The sequence below is a fragment of the Carettochelys insculpta genome, chromosome 1 (genome assembly GCF_033958435.1).
Source record: "Carettochelys insculpta isolate YL-2023 chromosome 1, ASM3395843v1, whole genome shotgun sequence".
Classification (NCBI taxonomy): Eukaryota; Metazoa; Chordata; order Testudines; family Carettochelyidae; genus Carettochelys; species Carettochelys insculpta.
Genome location: NC_134137.1, coordinates 152303220 through 152320839, shown reverse-complemented (window position 1 = coordinate 152320839; position 17620 = coordinate 152303220). Strand labels below are relative to the sequence as shown.

General features: G+C 44.1%; 1 protein-coding gene across 9 annotated transcripts in view; it reads left to right on the top strand.

Annotated features, from left to right (window-relative positions):
- PHKA2 (phosphorylase kinase regulatory subunit alpha 2) overlaps positions 1-17620 on the top strand; it is an 86506-nt gene that overhangs the window by 44206 nt on the left and 24680 nt on the right. For 4 of the 9 annotated variants that reach the window (XM_074993921.1, XM_074993911.1, XM_074993961.1 and 1 more), the window contains 8 exons: positions 2172-2328; positions 5803-5882; positions 6144-6222; positions 6349-6478; positions 9863-9964; positions 11785-11903; positions 13028-13057; positions 14435-14506. In XM_074993921.1, the coding sequence (XP_074850022.1) occupies positions 2172-2328; positions 5803-5882; positions 6144-6222; positions 6349-6478; positions 9863-9964; positions 11785-11903; positions 13028-13057; positions 14435-14506 (769 nt within the window). Of the gene's footprint in view, positions 1-2171; positions 2329-5802; positions 5883-6143; positions 6223-6348; positions 6479-9862; positions 9965-11784; positions 11904-13027; positions 13087-14434; positions 14507-17620 lie in introns of those variants that run through there. The other 5 variants (XM_074993929.1, XM_074993971.1, XM_074993946.1 and 2 more) reach the window with 5 other exon arrangements.

Below are 17620 nucleotides of genomic sequence, written 5' to 3'. Positions count from 1 at the left end.
TGTTTTTTGCGTGTTAAAGTGATTCCACTGTCCAAAATCAAACAATCCACAAAACATTCTTGGGAATGTCTAATTGGAGCAGTTAAACATAGAAAAATAGCGGTTCGACTAAACAGGGTTGATTAGAACAGAACACAAATTCATCCACCAACAGTCTTGTAAGAATGTATTAACTAATACGTATTAATTTTTTTTGTTTTGTTTTTTGTTGAAGAAAGTGTATGTGATATTGGAAGGGAGTTTGCTTATGGATGAGGGACACTTCATCCACTGCTGGGGTTTTTAACCGCACACATCTTTTGTTTTGTTTTTCCTTTTGTGTTTTGCTTCTCACAGCAGGGTCTTTTTCAGTTGAGCATGCAGAAGATGAATCAAATGTTTATCTGAATTTCTTCTTCATGCTGCTTCCTGAAGTTTAGAAATACAAAAGCTGTACTGTGCCAAGAAGCATGGCACTACTATTTCATTTCTGTAATCTCGAGCAGTTTTCTCCTGAGCGTCTGAATTCTTGTGACCTATTGCTAGAACAGTGGAGTCCAGTAATAATGCAAGGATTGACACCCTTGTGGTTATGATCCTTGCATATTCTCCACACCTCTCCCTCAAATGAATGCCCTCTCTGAGACGGGCCCCCCTAGGCAGCCCCACCCCAAACGTATATTCTGGAGTCTCGCTGGAGCTGGGGCTGCTGGGGTTGCAGGAGTTGCACTGCTCTGTGCCCACCCGTGACCGAGCTGGGGGAGGAGAAGCCACGCCGGGGCAGGAGAAACTCTGCCAGCATGCCAGCTGCGCTGGGGCAGGAGAAACAGCGCTGGCCCACATCTGCACCAGGGCAGCAGACATCACATGGCCCCCGGCTGGAGCTGCACCAGGGCCAAAGGAGCTGGGTGGCTCCAAGCAGGAGTAGCGCGAGTGTGCCAGGGCAGAAGGAGCCATGCCAGGGAATCTGCTGCAGGGGTCACCACTGCCACTGCTGCCATGCACACGTCTCACCAACTGGTGGGGCTTGGGGGGTCATGGGGGTGAATAGGGAGCGTATTGGACACCATGGTGCTAGAATGTCAAATTCTTAAACTCCAAACACAGATGCAAAAATTCGATAACTGCTTCTTTCAACAGCTTCATCATGACAGCAGCAGCAGCAGCAGCAGCTTCACAATGTTCTATTGATACCTAAATTTCAAATAACTTAGGGTATAGTGTGGAAGTTTGGTTAACAACTTGAGGAAAGGCAACTTGAAAAAATTCATCAGAAACCCCATCTAAGAAACAAATGGTGCAATCTTCAGCACTGTTGATGCTAGCTGCCATTATAGAACTCTGTCCTGTAAGTTATTAAGCACTTTGGTCATGAGCCAACAAAGTTTCTAATCATATCCTGATTTTAAGCTATGAATAACAAGCAGTCCTGCAGCACCTTAAAGACTTACGTATTTTTTTATTAGGTAATGAGCTTTTGTGGGTAAGACCCACTTTCTCAGATTCTTACCCATTGAACCTCACGAACTAATAAATAAGTGTGTTAGGTGCTACAGGACTGCTTGTTATTTGTGGAGCTACAGACTAACAGAGCTCCCCCCCGAATCTATTAAAATGTGGGAGCAGTTCTCATTACTTCAGCAAGACTACTCACATGCTTAACTTTAAGCAAGTATGTAAGCGTGAGATTTCCAAAGTGATTTATGTGCCCAAGTCCTATTGCCTTCTAATAAATGCCTAAGTACCTTCTCTGCTTGTAAATTCCTTCCCAAGTGACCTGTCGAATTAGCGCCAGGTTACTCCTTCTTAGAGGGGTAACTTAGTGGTTTGAGCATTAGCCTGCTAAATCTGTGGTTGTAAGTTTGGTCCTTGAGGAGGCCATTTAGGGATTGGGGCAAATAGATGTTAGGGAGGGTGCTTGGCCCTGCCAAGAGGGCAGGGGACTGAACTAGATGAACTCCCTTCAACCTCTAGGAGATGTGTATCTCCAATTTTGATATCATCGTTGGACCCGACGGACTACCTACAGGGAGGCTTGGCTCCTTGTAGGAATGTGGGGGAGTTCTGCTTCCTGCTTTCATTTCTGTCATGTCGCTGCATGGATGGTCTTTAGAAATCTCCATTCTGTGCTTCTGGACACCGAAGTTATCATTTCTGCTTTTTCTTTTTTTTTTTTTTTTTTCTTCTGACAGAGGCCCAGACTGGGACACAGAGCTGCATGGACAGTATGGAGTCACCATTCATTGCCTGCTCAATGAGCTCTACAGCAAGGCAGGCCTGAACCAAGAGTGGGGGTTAATTCGTTACATCTCTGGCATACTTAAAAAGAGAGTGGAAGTTCTGGCTGAGGTAAAATAAACATAAATGTTACCTGTTCCTTCAGTTTCCCTCCTGTGTGTCCTGACAGAGGTACTCTCAAATAGATTTGTCTGTTACAGTGGAGGGTAATAATTTTAGATGAGGGACTCCAAGATTCTGGTGAGTGGACAAGGACTACACTTCTTTATCTCGTCGTGCAGGGCCTGAGATGGAGGCTGAGTGCAGAAGGGAGTTTGGGGTAGGAGACTGGGGTGCAGGAGAGGTTGTGGGGTCTGAGGAGGTGGGGGGGGGCGGGGGTTATGACCTGGGCTGGTGAGGACTCTAGCCTGGGGGAGAAGAGTAGGAGGGTGTGCAGGGTCTAGAACAGAGTTGTGACCTGTGGGAGGAGGGGTACTGAGAGTTTGGTTGTGACCTGGGGCAGGGAGTTGGGGTGCAGGATCTGGGAGGGGGAGTGTGGGTGCCAAAGATTCCCACCTGGGGGATGGGTGTGGGGTGCAGTGCAGGGTCTGGGCGGGAGTAGTGAACTAGTCTAGAGGGAAAGGGGGATGCAGCGGGTTTAGGTGGTGATGTGGGGCAAGGAATTGGAGAGGGGGAGTGCTGGGGTGCCGTCGGCAGGCTCTGGCCAGGAGTTGCTTATTTAAGGGGCTGTCAGCCTGCATCCCAGTGGGTCCCCAAGGCAGACTCCCTGCCTGCTGCAGCCCTAGGCTGCTCAAAACAATGGGCGGCTCCCTGCACTTACCTTTTCGTGCCATGTGCCTCTTCCAGGGATGGGGGGAGACTTCACATGCTGCCCCTGCCCATAGCCCAACCCTCACAGCTCCCATTGGGCAGAAGCTAGCCAATGGGAGCTGTGATGATTGGTCTGAGAGCAGGGGCAGCCCATGATGTTCCCCCACTTCTCCACAAGGGGCACACAGCACCTAGTGGCGCTCCCAGCCATTTTGAGCAAGCTGGGGCTACAGCAGGCAGGGAGCCTGCCTCAGGGCCTCAGTAGTGGGGGATGTGGACTGAATCAAAAGGCCTGGTGGGCCAGATCTTGCTTACCCCTCTGTTAACTCTCACATGCAAATTCCACTGTGGCCTGTGTTTACACCGTTTTGGTTTTACCTTCCACCAGTGTGTTAAAGCAAATAGGATGTGTGGTATATTTTAGACAGCAGTGGAAGCTCAGTAATGTGAAACTGTACAATTATGTCTCTGCCTTTGAATTTCTCTGACAAAAGTAAAATCTCAGTGATATAGTACGATTGTTTGGCGAGTAGGCAGTGGTGGAGCAGTGAGGTCAGACTAGAAAGGTTCTACAGTACTGGGTAAGATTAGATGACACTTTAAAAAAAAAAAAAAGAAGGTGTTTTGATACCAATAACTATGTATTTGTGTTACTGTAGTGCCCTGAAGCCCCAGGCACAGAGTTTAAGGCCAGAAGGGACCATGAGCTCATCTAGTCTGATCGCCTGTGCATCACAGGCCACTGGCACCCACTTACTACACCCCGATATCAAAATGAGACCCAAGTATTACAGCCCACAGGAGACTAACCTGTTACATGCCACAGGCAGAGATTAGGCAGGAGCAAGGTGCACCAGTGCCCAAAACTCCTGTAATTGTTGGGAAATGACAGGCTAGTACAGAAAGAGGGCTGAAGTCTATAAGTAGCTTGAAATACCAGGGATAACAAAACAGCTGGAGCTATGTAAGGAAAATAGCGGGGGGGTCAGTTGCCAACACATGAGACTTGTCTACATGTACAGTGCCGCTGTATTGCTTTAGTGATGAAGCTACTCTGCTGATGGGAGAGTGTCTCCTACTGGCATAGTAAGTCTACCTCTTTGAGAGACAGCAGCTATGGTGTATGCAGAGGCTTAGGTTAGTATAACTGAGCCACACAAGGGAGTGGATTTTCACATTCCTGAGCAGCATTCCCTCTAATTTTTGTTATCCATGGGCGGAATAAATTATGCTATGTGCACCAAGGCATGTGCAGATGTCACACATTCTCCTCGCTGTGGGTGGCTGTTGAGAACTCTGCTAATCAGCTGGGTGGTGCTGAATCTCTCCTGGGTGGCCGTCCAACAACTCTGCTTACAGGGAATGCTGTCCCTGCGTGACATACTTGTGTAAGTTTGTAGTGTAGACCTGACCATTGATTTCTTCCTGGTCATTAACAATTGGTTCCTTTTGGCTGTCGTAAATAAGTCCCAATTTCCTTGCTTTTGCTTGGGTACAGTAAGTTACTGAGATCGGCATCCTGCTACATTCCTAGCCATATTTCAGCTTGCTCTTCGTCCTGTGCCTTGCATTGCAGAGCTTTGACCATCATGCACACAAAGGCTACAGTGAGCAATTCCTTGCCCCATTTCCCAAAATGTAGAACACATTCTTTTCTTGTCTTCCTAGAGGGGCCATGAAGAGCAAGCTGGGCATGTGGGCCTGGAAAAATGTAAAAATTAGGGTGTCAGGGTAGTGGAGTGCAGGGAGGATGGGTGAGGGTGTGGTTAGTTCTTCTTTGAGAGGTTGGGAAACACTGCTCTGCCCTCAGAAGGCTTTGATTTAAGGCCTTATAACTGTTAAACACCCGTCCTACCTTTGAACTAAGACCAACATGAAGAAGGTAACATACGGCAGGACTGACGGGCACTGCACATCTAAACTGATTGTAGGATAGTATGTTACATACAGAAAAAAATGTTTGAATGGATACAATTGTTCAGAAGCTGTCAATGGTCTATGCTTCAAGATGGTGGAGTGGAAGAGGCTTACTACTAGTCTTAGGGCTTCTCTACACTAGCTCCCTACTTCAAAGGGAGCACGGTAAGTAGGGTGTTGGGAGATTATTAAGGAAGTGCTGTGGTGCATATGCAGCACTTCATTAAGCAAATCCCCCCCCCCCCCGCAGCAACTTCAAAGTGTTAAACTTGAAAGTGACGGCTCGCGTCTAGCCATGGCTCACCTATCAAAATTTTGAGGAGTAAAGGCACTTCAAAGGACCCCAGGAACTTCAAAGTACCGGCGGATGAGCCGCAGCTAGACACAAGCCCGCACTTCAAAGTTTAACACTTCGGAGCACTTCATTAATAAACCCCCAACACCCTCCTTACCATCCTCCCTTCCAAGTAGGGAGCTAGTGTAGACAAGCCCCTACTGTCTAGCTTTAATACCCACATTCTCGCTGTCTTTCATTTGCTTGTAATTTTATCTATCTTCCTTGTAAATAACAAAGTAATAATATAGAAAGTGTTAGAACACTCCATAGACCTGAACTGAGTAAGACAGCTGAGGGTGAAATTGTCATGTCTCCATTAGCTTCAATGGGCCTATGACAACATACATTTAATCTGCAATAGGTAATATTCTGCCTCTGAACTGTATGTTTAGTAGCAGGTGCAAATACACTGAGGAATTACCGAAGAAATGCTTTTTTCTTGAATTAAAAAGTATTACCATTGTTGCCCTATAACTTAACGGAGTGGACTCTCTCTTGCTTTCTGTATTGCACTGTAATAGGCATGCACAGACCTTCTGTCACACCACAAGCAGCTTACAGTGGGCCTGCCACCTGAGCCACGTGAAAAAACTATTACCACGTAAGTGTTAGCTCTGTCTCCATCTGACTGTCTTGGGTTTCAGAGTTCCTCCTGCTGATACAGTGTTTCCAAACTGTTAACTATCATTTTAAGAAGGAATCACAGGTCCATCAGCTGGAAGGTATAAAGCTATAAAGCAAAACCATTGTGATGCGTTTTACATTAGATACTTCCGTTGAAAATCTCTTAATGCTGAGCAGTTGACACATGTAGAAAATAACAAGCATTGTAGGCTGTAACTGTCTGGTTCGTTTTCCTCAGCCCTCTACCACCTGAAGAGCTGTCAAAACTTATTTATGAAGCAAGCGGGCAAGACATCAGTATAGCAGTCCTTACACAGGTATAAAGCCCATAGAAGGAGATGGGTTTTTTTCTGTTCTGTACCTTCTGCGTTGTTGTCTGGTGCTGGCAAAAGTTACAATGACTGCCCCTAAATAGATATCCTTTGTTCATTTGCTCATGCCAGGAGATAATGGTGTATTTAGCTATGTACGTGAGGTCACAGCCAAGCCTTTTTGCAGAGATGCTCAGACTTCGCATTGGACTAATAATTCAGGTGATGGCTACTGAGCTGGTTCGCAGTTTGAACTGTTCTGGTAAGTGCAACCTTACTATGATATTGTAGTAAACACACACCTCTCCTCTCCCCACTGCCTGTGGTAATGTTTCAGTTACGTAGGACAAAACAAATAATTTGCTTTTTCTGTAACATATCCCTTTTCTTAAAATTCTGTCAAAATTCTCCCTCCAGTTCACACTGTAAAGAAACATTCAGGGAGAGTTGGGGAGGGGTGAAAAACCCTAATGTAATAATTCTGTTTTTAAGCAGATGTGCACGTGTGGGTTTTGTTTTTATTGTTCCAGGAAATCTGAGCTTAAACAATCAGTTTTTTAATTAAATCCTTTGTCCAGCTGACGCATCTACAAACTTCAAAAATAATCTGCATTCTTAGCATCCTTTTCACATAAAGAAATGCCCACACTCCTTTTAAAAATGTTTCCAAGGCATTTAGGCTATGTCTTCACCACCCCACAGTGCAGACTGTGAGGTGGAAGTACTGTTACTCCTCAGTGTGGATGCTGCAGGCATTTTAGCTTATGTTGACTTCAGCCCTGTTTAGTGAGTGCTTTGTGAATATGAGCTAGATGACATTTTAGTTCATGCCTGCAGTGCCCACATGGGGTGGGAGAGAGACAGAGCAGTACACGAAACTGTGCTACCATTTGCCCCACTCCATCCCAAGTTCAAACTGCAGAGCTGTGTAGTCAAGCCCTTAGGGTGCCTTGAGTAAGTCACACTGAAGCCTGGTCCAAAGATAAAATACTGGTTAAATAATCTAAATTGCTCCAGGCTGTGAAAAATGTAATACCCTGTTCTCGGTAGTTAGGTCTATCTAATTCCACTGTGGACACCATTAGATCAATGGAAGGCTTTGTCTATTGGCCTAACTATCATGCCTTAAGGGGGTATATTTATTACTTTCTGTGGCTGTAACAAGTGTCTACGCCAGTGGTTTGCAACCAGCGTGCCATGAGAACTGTTCAAGTGTGTTATGAAATTTTTTCAGTTTCCCCTCCCTGTAGCTCTTTGCAGAGCCACTGTGGTGGTGGTGGTGGGGGGTGGTGGAGGGGGGAATTGATGACCCCATGCCAACTGGGGCTCAAGCAGGCTGCCCGAGTCCCAGCTGGTGCAGGGTTGGTCAGTTTCCCTCCGCAGTGGCTCTTTGCAGAGCTGCTATGGGGGGAAATGCTGACCTCACAGGAGCCCATTCATGCTGGGAGACAGCTGAAATGCTACTTCCTGGCCCAGATGGGCTGGCAGCAAGCCTGCCCCCGCTGCCTGTTGTGGTGAGGAGAGAGGGAGGCAGGAGCCTATTGGAGCTGGGACACTGTTTAAATGCCCCAACCCGGCTCCAGCAGGCTGGTGGGGAGGGCTGACGTTTGAGCAATTGATTCAGTAGAAAAAGGTGCTGTGCTGTGCAGTTGGTTGTTTCATTGAAGTGTGCTGTGTTACTGAAAAGAGTGGCAACCACTGGTCTACGCTACAGTGGTGTACCTGTAGCACACTGTCAGTCAGTGCGACTTAGTTTGTAGTGTGAACATGATGCCACTCAGGGGTGTGAATATTCCACCTCTCTGAGCAACATAAATTAAACCAACATCAGTGCCTGTGTGGACATTACTGTGTCAGCGGGAAAGCTTATGCTGCTTGCAGAGGTGGATTTCTGCTATGTCGATGAGAAAACACTCCCACTGGCAAGAGTGTTTCCACCAAACAGGCTGAAGTGGTGCAGCTCCCTTGGTACAGCTCCACCATAGCAGCACTGTATGGATGGATGTGGCAAGCCTGCCAACAGGATGGGCAGAAGGGCCAGCTACCCTGGGGCCCAGTGTTTTAAAAGAGTGTAGGGCTTGCCACCACGGCCACTCTTCTGGCAAGAGCAGGGCCTAAAGCCCTGAGCCCTTTCAGTTGCCTCCAGAGCCCTGGAGGGTGGCACATGCCAGGTGGTGCTGAAGGGCTGGCTGGGGGAGGCTAACTCCCAGCTCTGCCCCTTCTTCCTGAGGGACCCCCTATCCCCAGCAACCCTGTGACATAGTCCTACGTGCTTTTGTACTTGACATGACTTTAAACCAATTACAGACTTTAGAGACAATTGGCCTTCCTCTAGCTGCGCCCCCGCTCCCCCCACTCCTAAATAGTCTTGGCTGCGGTAGAATTAATATCCAAGTTTTCTGAATATTGGTGCATTCATTCTTCAGTTTTATTTCTCTGACCTCCCAAAAGGAATATATAGGAACTATTCTGTGATATTACCCATACTGCAAATGGAAATGTATTAAATAAATGAGCTGCACACTGCAGAGCTAATACAGCCTGGAAGTTCATCACAGGAGGGGATAGTGAAGCTGAAGGGAAATCCATGAATAATTTAAAGACTCACCGAAAAGCAGATTCTCAAGGTGTTACAGTCCTGTGTAGCAGTAGCAGCAGTTATCTAGAGTAATAAGAGTTCATAATCAAATCTCGATGCTGATACTGGGTGCACATGGGGTCTGCCTAGACTTCTGTGTCCTAGGTGGTCTCAGTGTCTGTGTCACACCAAGTAAATGCAGTGTGGGAAGCTTCTTGTCAGTATCACCTGATAGGCTTTTGAGTTTTTCCATCTCCTTAGCATGAAGTCAGAAACTTTGGCAAACTGGAGCATACTGCTAAAACAAGTATTACCCCTTGTGGCCAAGAACTTAGCCAGTATTTGGGAGCTGGTGGGTTTTTTCCCATTAGGAGAAGATACTGATGGTGGAGTTAGGGTTTCTTTTTGCTACAGTCCTGTTTGTTTACAAAAATTATATGAAGTCACATTTCCCAGAACATAATAAGAATGAAGAACCAGGTGATAGTGTCTTTGTTCAAGATTCCAAGCCTCTTTGTAGCCAGCACTCTGCCCAAAAGCTTTTTCTCAATTGTTTCTCAGAATTATGCTATGAATACTTCCATGACCATTTCTGGGATTTCCTTGCTGTCTTCTTTGTCTTTTTCTCTGTTAATTCTCCTGTTTCTGTGTCCCACACAGACTGTTCCATCAAACAATGCCCCACCCTCTGCATTTGCCATTATTCCTCAGGAAAACGCCTCTGTCCACATAGTTCGGATTCCTCACCAGCAGCCTTGCATGTGGTCTGTGTTTTGGGTGGTTGTTTCATCTACTTTGTTTCATAAAGGAGCCTTAACTGTTTCTTGCATCATTCCCAGTGAAAGATAGCTGGATTATAGCCACTAGCTTCTGTGAAGTTTTCCCCAAGCCCTAGTACAACTAAAATTAGGGTTCTTTTTATGAAGATTATCTCTTCAGGCTTTATCAACAATTTTTTTGTTTTTAAAAAAATAAGGAAGCATTAACAGCAGACCATAACTAGGAATTAGCCCTGGTTTTGTAGAAAAACTGCGGTATGAATGACCTGGAACAGTGTTTTTTCACTAGGTGAAGAAGCCTCAGAAAGTTTAATGAATCTAAGCCCCTTTGATATGAAAAATCTCCTGCACCATATTTTGAGTGGGAAAGAGTTTGGCGTTGAAAGAAGCAGTAAGTTGTCTGTCTGTTTGCTAGAATGTGTTATAACTTGTGCATGTATATATTGAGCAAGATCTATTTAGATGAAGAGTTTGTTTTATAAACATCAATATCCTCTTTAGAAATGTTTGCTGTGGAGATACTGCGTATGAGAAACACAGGGATTTAATGTCCTAAAACCGAACATACCTGTTATTTTCAATACTCCAAGTTTATTTTGAACTATAGAATTTTAAATTCAGCAACATTGTAAGACCACTTAATTTTTGGGGACAGCTGCAGAAATATGTGATCATCTCAGCCAGGAGGAATAAACTGAGAATTGTAATGAGATTGTATCCGGCATTTTTATACTGTGGTCTGTTTATAACCTATTTTGCCCACTCAACATGTGCACCAGTCAGATGACATACCTAGTCATTGTAGAGATAATTTCATTGTTATGCCACTTTTGAATGCAAAGTAATCCTTAAAATGTAACAGAGAGGCAGCCATGTTAGTCTGTACTCCGTCAAAACAAAGCAGCAGAACTGTAGCACTTTAAAGACTAACAAAATGATTTATTTGGTGATGAGCTTTTGTGGGATGCCTTAAAATGTAAATGAGTCTAGGGTTGGGTTTTGATGTGGCCACTCAGCCCTTACAACTTGTTGTGGAGAGGGCCAGATGCATGGTGTCTCAGTGGGAGCGTTGGAAGACGTTCTTTACTACATTTAGGCATGGAAGACCATATTCCCAGTTGGTGTAAATGACTGAACATCTGAAAGTGCGAGCCAGAGCAACTCCTGCCTTACACCCTTTTGCACGGTACAGTGTGTGCGCCCTGCTCTGCAGGATGTTATAGATGAGAAGGGGAATGACCCTCTCTCTTCCACCTGTTTAGGGTAGGCTAGGGTTGCTTTCAGGCCCGTCAGGATCAGTCTGAGCACAAGGACTAGGATCGTGTCTGATCTCTCTGCAGGGGCACAAAACTGAGAGGCTCCTTGTGCTGCGGAAGGCCAGATTCAATGTGTAGTATTGGGTGAATTCGCTTGTGTTAAAGGCTCACTAATAAACTTAAAACATATGTGGGTCTGAAACGGAGAGCTGGTGAAAATGCTTTTAAATGGTAGATATTCATTGAGGCTAGAGATGGAACATAGTGTTTCTGTCATTGATTGGGGACACATAATGGATATGGATAGAGCAGAATTCAGTCTGTGTCCTACCTAACCACCATTTTTCAAGGCTCATCCTATCACAGGTTTGCAAATCAAGTAACTAGGCATCCAGTTGTTTCAAAATATACAAAAATACAGAGCCCATTGTGTACTAAAATAGGCCACATCAAACTCTTAATGATGTGCAGACAGACTTTTAAAATGAGAATGTCTAATATGACCAGGGTTGAAGGGTATTGGGAACAAAAAAATCTGGCTTGTCTAAACTTCAAAGGGCATACCCGTAGTTCCTAGGAATTTCGAGTGGTGTAAGAACTGGCTCCTAAATCCATATTTAGGTTCTGAAAAATCAGGGCAAAATATTTGGAAGGGTTGGGCTCTCCGAAAAAGCCCACTGAAGTCATTAAGAGCTGCAGATTCTCTCACTAGCTTTAAAATTGGGGCAAATATATAAATGTTTGAATGTGGAGTTAGGAGCTAGCCATTCTGATCTGAAAGTTTGGCTTATGCTTTTAATCTTACTAGAAATATAGAGATCTCTGGGAAGGTGTATAGTCCAGAGACAAAACTGCATGCAGAAATTAAAGGAAAAACACTTTATAAGTTGTGATCTTCTGATTATTTAAACATAACTCTGTATAATCTATAAAACTGCTTTGTTTCTTTCTTCAGTGCGGCCTTTAGATTCCTCTGCCTCCAGCCCTGCAATTTCTATTCACGAAGTGGGGCACACGGGAGCAACTAAAACAGAAAGAAGTGGCATTACTAGACTGAAGAGTGAAATGAAACAGGTGGGAGGATCTTCATTTCTGTGCATTCTTTAGGCAGCACAGGGTTTATGACAGTCATTCTTTTTAACATTCAAGACACAAAACTGATTTGTTTTTAGTTTATAGCTAGCCCCACTTACATTCATGGGAAATTGAAAACTTTTCCTCTCTGTTTTATTTTTTGAGGTTGTAGTGGCTGTTTAAAAATAGGGGTGAGGGCTAAGGAAATAATTCTTTTCCCTGTAACAATTTCTTTTTGGTTTTCATTTAAAATTCTGAAATTTAGCATATTTCAACCAGCTTCTGATTTGAAGCATTAATGTTATCTGACTTAGACCAGATTCCCATCTTTCCTTACTTAGGTACAGATTCCATTTGCAGCAAAATAATGATGTGGCTCAAATAATATACATTCTGTTTTTCTAGCATGCAAATGTTGAATGTGACCCATGTGTCTCAGGTAAAGAACTATGTTTATTTCAGCATACAATAGGTTGGAAGGTGTTTAAAAAAACAAAAGTATTATTGCAGTCAATAGAGGGATTTGTGAGCTACCTCTTCTTTCATGCAGTAACATATGTATGGTAAAGATAAGATACTGAGACAGTTGGAAGAGTTTTTCTGTGCATACATCTTTTCTGGGAACACCACATTTAATTTTTGCTTACTCTGGCATGCAAATGTAATTCTTAAATCCAAACAAGTTTGTCTAATCTAATGCTTTGGTCTAAATAATTAAGTCCTGATTTAATTTCTTCTGATGAAAGCATTTGTATTTGGCTGAATTAATAATGAAGAGAAAGCCAGCTAAGTTATAAGTATACCATCATCCAACACTGGCACAAGGATCTGCAAGCAGGGACCTTTTGCTCTCCGTATCTTCCACAAGTCCTTCTACGCAGATGGAAAGACTCACTCAAAAAAGAAATGTTAGAGCCATTTTTTCATGTGTTTCTGTGTAGGAGGGGTGAATGTCATTATACAGTGACACCAGTAGGCGTCTTTTTTTGGTAATATGTTTTCTGATGCAGCAAAGGAGCACATGAGAAGATACAATAACGAACACAAACCAGATTGTTTTGAAACTTTTTGTTTATTTTTGTACATTTGTTGAAATTAATTGCATAACTAATTTTTAATTCCAGATGAATAGGAGGTTACCTGCAGATGAAAAGGTGAAATGAATCTATATGTTCGTAAAAATGTATGTTTCCCTCATTCACTACTGCATTATGCACACTTGTCGTAGGACTACGGGAACTAAGAGGCTTTTTGTACGGTCTGAATACAGAACATTTTAACATTCAAGTAGGAAACAATTTAATTAATATAGTTCAGTTTTGCCTTTGCTACTGCTGCTGGTTTGTTCTGAGCAGAATGATCTATGTTCCAGTCTCTCCAGAGTTCTAGCAACTTTTAACATTATACAAATTTAGAGTGTGGCTAAACAGTCACCTGACATGTTGTGAATATCTGAGTTAATTTCCTTTCAAGTAGAGAATACAGGTTACGATGTCCTGCCTTTTGAAACTCCTGACTGGCCAGTAGATGGCAGCATTATTATGCTGTTCCAAATAGAAATCTAGCAAGATGCAGCTTTCTGGAGAAATTTAAATTTAAGGAAAAATGCTTCCTGAGATTAGTCATTTTGGGAGAGGTGCCATTTCTGCACAGAAAAGGAGTTGGGTGGGTTCTTCTGTGCTGTAAGGGTCAGACTTTTTCCATTTATGGTGATTCCCATTAGGTGTCATTGAACCATTCAACCTTTAGTACCATGGGAGAAAAACTGACATGTAAAGACATCAGCTTAACGGTGAACATTTTGGATGCTTTGCCTTGGACACTTTCTAATTTGGAAATGATTTTCAAATGTACTTAGCACCTCCAGTTCCCATTATTGATTTATTTGGATGCTCCATACTTCAGAAAATTAGTCCCATTACTCTTACAGCTTGTCTGAATCCTCATAGTTTAACCAAAAGGAAAGTTATTAGGAGTACTCTGAAGTACTAACCAACATCTAATCATTTCTCTTGGAAAACTACCTCACTAGTTTTGCTAAGCATTACCAGCAGGGCTGGCAACTTGCATGATTGGAAAGCATGGCATAACTTACTTTCTAGCACTGATGTAAGGTAAGGCAATATGAAAACAAAATGCAAGCTTGCAATATGAACCCTGCATGTGAAGGCAGCTGAATTTTTTTTATTTCATTTGGGGTTTTACATTTTTGTGCCATCTGAGGTAGATTCTGTGGAAAATTTCTGATAGCATAGTAAGAGACGACTGTAAAACTCAGAAGATTCTTAAGCATAAAGAGTCTAATTATGATTTCACTTGCACTAATATAAATGAGGAGCACCTTCCCTGATGTCAGTAAGTTGTACCAGGATGAGAGCCCATTCCGACCCAAAGAATGGTTCTCTCTTAAATGAATAAGTGCATTTAACTTTTATTGCACATTTTCTTGTCTTTCCATACATGTGGTACTTCATCTTGTTCATCTCACTGTGACTGACTAACTTTTTTTTTCTTTAATTTCTGTTTTTTAGTTCTTTTATGGGGGCCATTCCATGTCCAGCAGCATGCATGCTTCCAGGTCCACGGTAAAATACGATTCAGAGGTTTCCAGTGTGTTTCTTTTCCCTTTATGCAGAGAATCTAAACATAACTTACAGTTTTCCTTACATGAAATGTATAAATTTATATTAAATCCTAGCTCTTTGTTACATTCACCTTCATGGAGAGCCAGGTCTTATTGCTGGCCTTTTGAAATGGAGGTGGTGTTTTCCACATTTTGAAAAAATTTCCTGGGTTATGACGGATTTAGTTACTTGGCTTGGAGCTGCATGGCTAAATCCTGGGCAGCCCTGAACATTTAAAGATAATGTGGAAATATAAGTTTAACTAAGTTTATACCCAGTGGGATTTTTAGTTACAAAATTTTGAATTCAGAAGAGGAAAGAGTCAATAGTACTGAAGAGAGCAAAGTGGGAGCTGGTTTCCTCACACTATAATATCTTGCCTTCTGTTCTACCCCGTCGTGATAAAACTGAGGAGTAATTTTGTCTGCTAGAGACTTGGATAAGATTCCCTTCAAATTCACCATGACTACTTCTACAGCCAAATGAGAGTTTGCAATTAGGCGTGCCTTTTGATCTGAAGGATAAAGCATAGTAATTCACTGTGCCAGCTGCTCCTTAACTCCCAAACTTTCCCAGTCTGCCTGGGCAAATAGGCATACAAGTAAAATGACAAGTACCCAGAGTTAGATATCTTAGGTGGTAGAATAACAATTAACACTGGGCCTACCTGTACTGCACCCAAAGACCAATTGGCTTGACTGTGAAGATGAGTACATAGGGGCTGGGGTGCTGCCACACACCCCTATCTTGAAGTGGATTCTAACATGTAGAAGGTTTACAGTTTGATTTGTTGGCCTTCAGCACCTCCAATATACAAAATGGTCTAGAAACCCTGGGCAAGTACAGTTAAAATCTTCAATGTTAGTGGCTGAAATATTCCATTTTACAGGCTTCTAATTCATATCCTCAAGAATAACTTTGCAGCATCTTTAGTTTATTTTAATACTCTAAAAATAGTCTGCTTCTTCATTGCCCCATAGAAGGTTCTGTTATCTGGCATCCTGGGAAACTATTGATGCTGGATAATCAAATGTGTGGTCTGACACCACCAGTTCCTCTGCCACTGCCAGTTATTGAGCATGCCAGTTATCCAAATACCCAGCTTTTACTGTGACTCTTAAAAGTGACCAACTAACCCTATCAATTCACTGTTCCTTGGACCAGGTGCTGTATACGTTGGATGCAATACGACCCTTTTCACAAGGTTTGCACATGATACAGACACCATTTAAAACCTGGGAAATTAAATGGCACATGGGAGTGGTCTGGCCACTGTGGACACCCATTCTGAATATTCACAAAGATCACTGGTACAAATACCTGGTTCAGTACACAAAGGTGAATTAAGCCCATTGGCCTTTAGTGGCGTAAGCTTCCTCTCCAGCCAGTCTAGGCAAGCGTGCCAAACACGCGGCCTGATTGAATTTTTTGTGGCCCTTGACTACGTGCTGATTAAGTAAGTGCAAACTGCCTCCCGCCGCCGCAGGAGTGCGGCAGCTGAGCCCGGCTGCCCACCGCCCGCCTGCCTGCGTGGGGGCAGTGGCAGCTCCTCCTCCCCTCAATCCCATTGGTGTGGGCAGTGGTGGGCTGAGGAACTGGCTGGGAGCTGCTGCTGGGCACCGGGAGCTGCAGGCCGCCAGCCCTGGAGGCATGTACTCTGGGAACAGCAGCAGTGGCCCCAGCCCGGCCTAGGGCAGCAGGAGCAGCCCAGGGGACCTGCCCTCTTCAGCCCCAGCATCTGTGAGCTCCGGACACTGCTCATTGCCATGAGCTCCTGGCACCGCTCATCGCCACCATCAGCATCCTGGCTTTGTGCACAACCTGCTGGTGCTGTACGGCTGCTTCTGGTACCTGCACCCCCCAACCTCCCTCTTCCCGCTTAACATCAGCCTTGGCCACCTGCTGGTGTCGCTCTGCAGCGGGGCCCTCGCCTTTGTGTCCTGCCTCTGCCGCTGCTGGGCCTGAGATTCAGCCGGCTGCCTCTGGGACAGCTTCAGCAGCAGCCTCTTCAGTAAGGCAGGGAGCCCCTCTGCCCCTTCCCTACCACGTCCTCCGCTACCACCCTCCTCCCCGCTTTCTCTACCTTCCCCCACTATTGCCAGCCACCACCCATCAGAGGTGAATTAATGAGTCATGGGGCCCTGGGTCAGAGTATGTGCCCCACCCCCTTTTTTACTCTTGCCAGGGAGATGGGATCAGGGCATGGGGGCATGTCCCGCTGTCCAGCAGGAGTGCCAGGCAGGCAGAGCAGGTTGGGCACAGGGCTACCTATTTTTATAGGGTCTCCAAATTGGCCAGGATGCCTGTTCGTAGCAGGTTGGATCAGTAGCTAATCCACCACTGTCCCTATCATCACCCACCTCACCATAAACTCACTCCATTTCCCACCACCCCTTCTCACTTTCTCTTCCCCATCCTCCTGCAGCCCTGCTACCCACTTACTGTACAATCAGCTTCTCTCTCATTTCACTTTCTAGTTCAAACCTGCGTTCACTCTTTATCCTCTGCCTTTCACCACCACCTTACCCCAGCTCCATCCCCTTGACCCCAGTTCTACAACATTCTGTAGCTCATCTTCCCCTGCACCCTCTCCAGCCCTCCATCTGGACAGCCATGTCTCTACTCCATCAGTGTATTTTCTCCATATCCCCTACTGACCCTATTCCATTCTATCCGTCCACTAACCTGTTCCGACAGTTTGATTCTCTTATTGATACTGTTTCTCCACCACCTCTTCCTTCCCTTTTTCCACCCGCACCTTAAATTTATATTTAAGTGAAAAATTATTATACATGAGCAAATAACATCAATTTTACACATCGGATTTTATGAACTATTAATGAAATTATAGAACAATAAAATTCATATTAAATATTCTCAATTAAAATAGTGTATTATAGTCAAAAGGCCTGAAAAATGTTATAAAATATACCTAAAACATAATCTATAATCAGAAATAGTTACAATGTTCTGACAGAAGTACAATTTCTTTGGTGGCCCTGAAAGCTATCAGTTTTCGTTTGTGCAACCCTCAGTATTTGAGTTTGACATGCGTGCTCTGAAGCCTTTAATTAAAAGATCTTCAGCAACTTC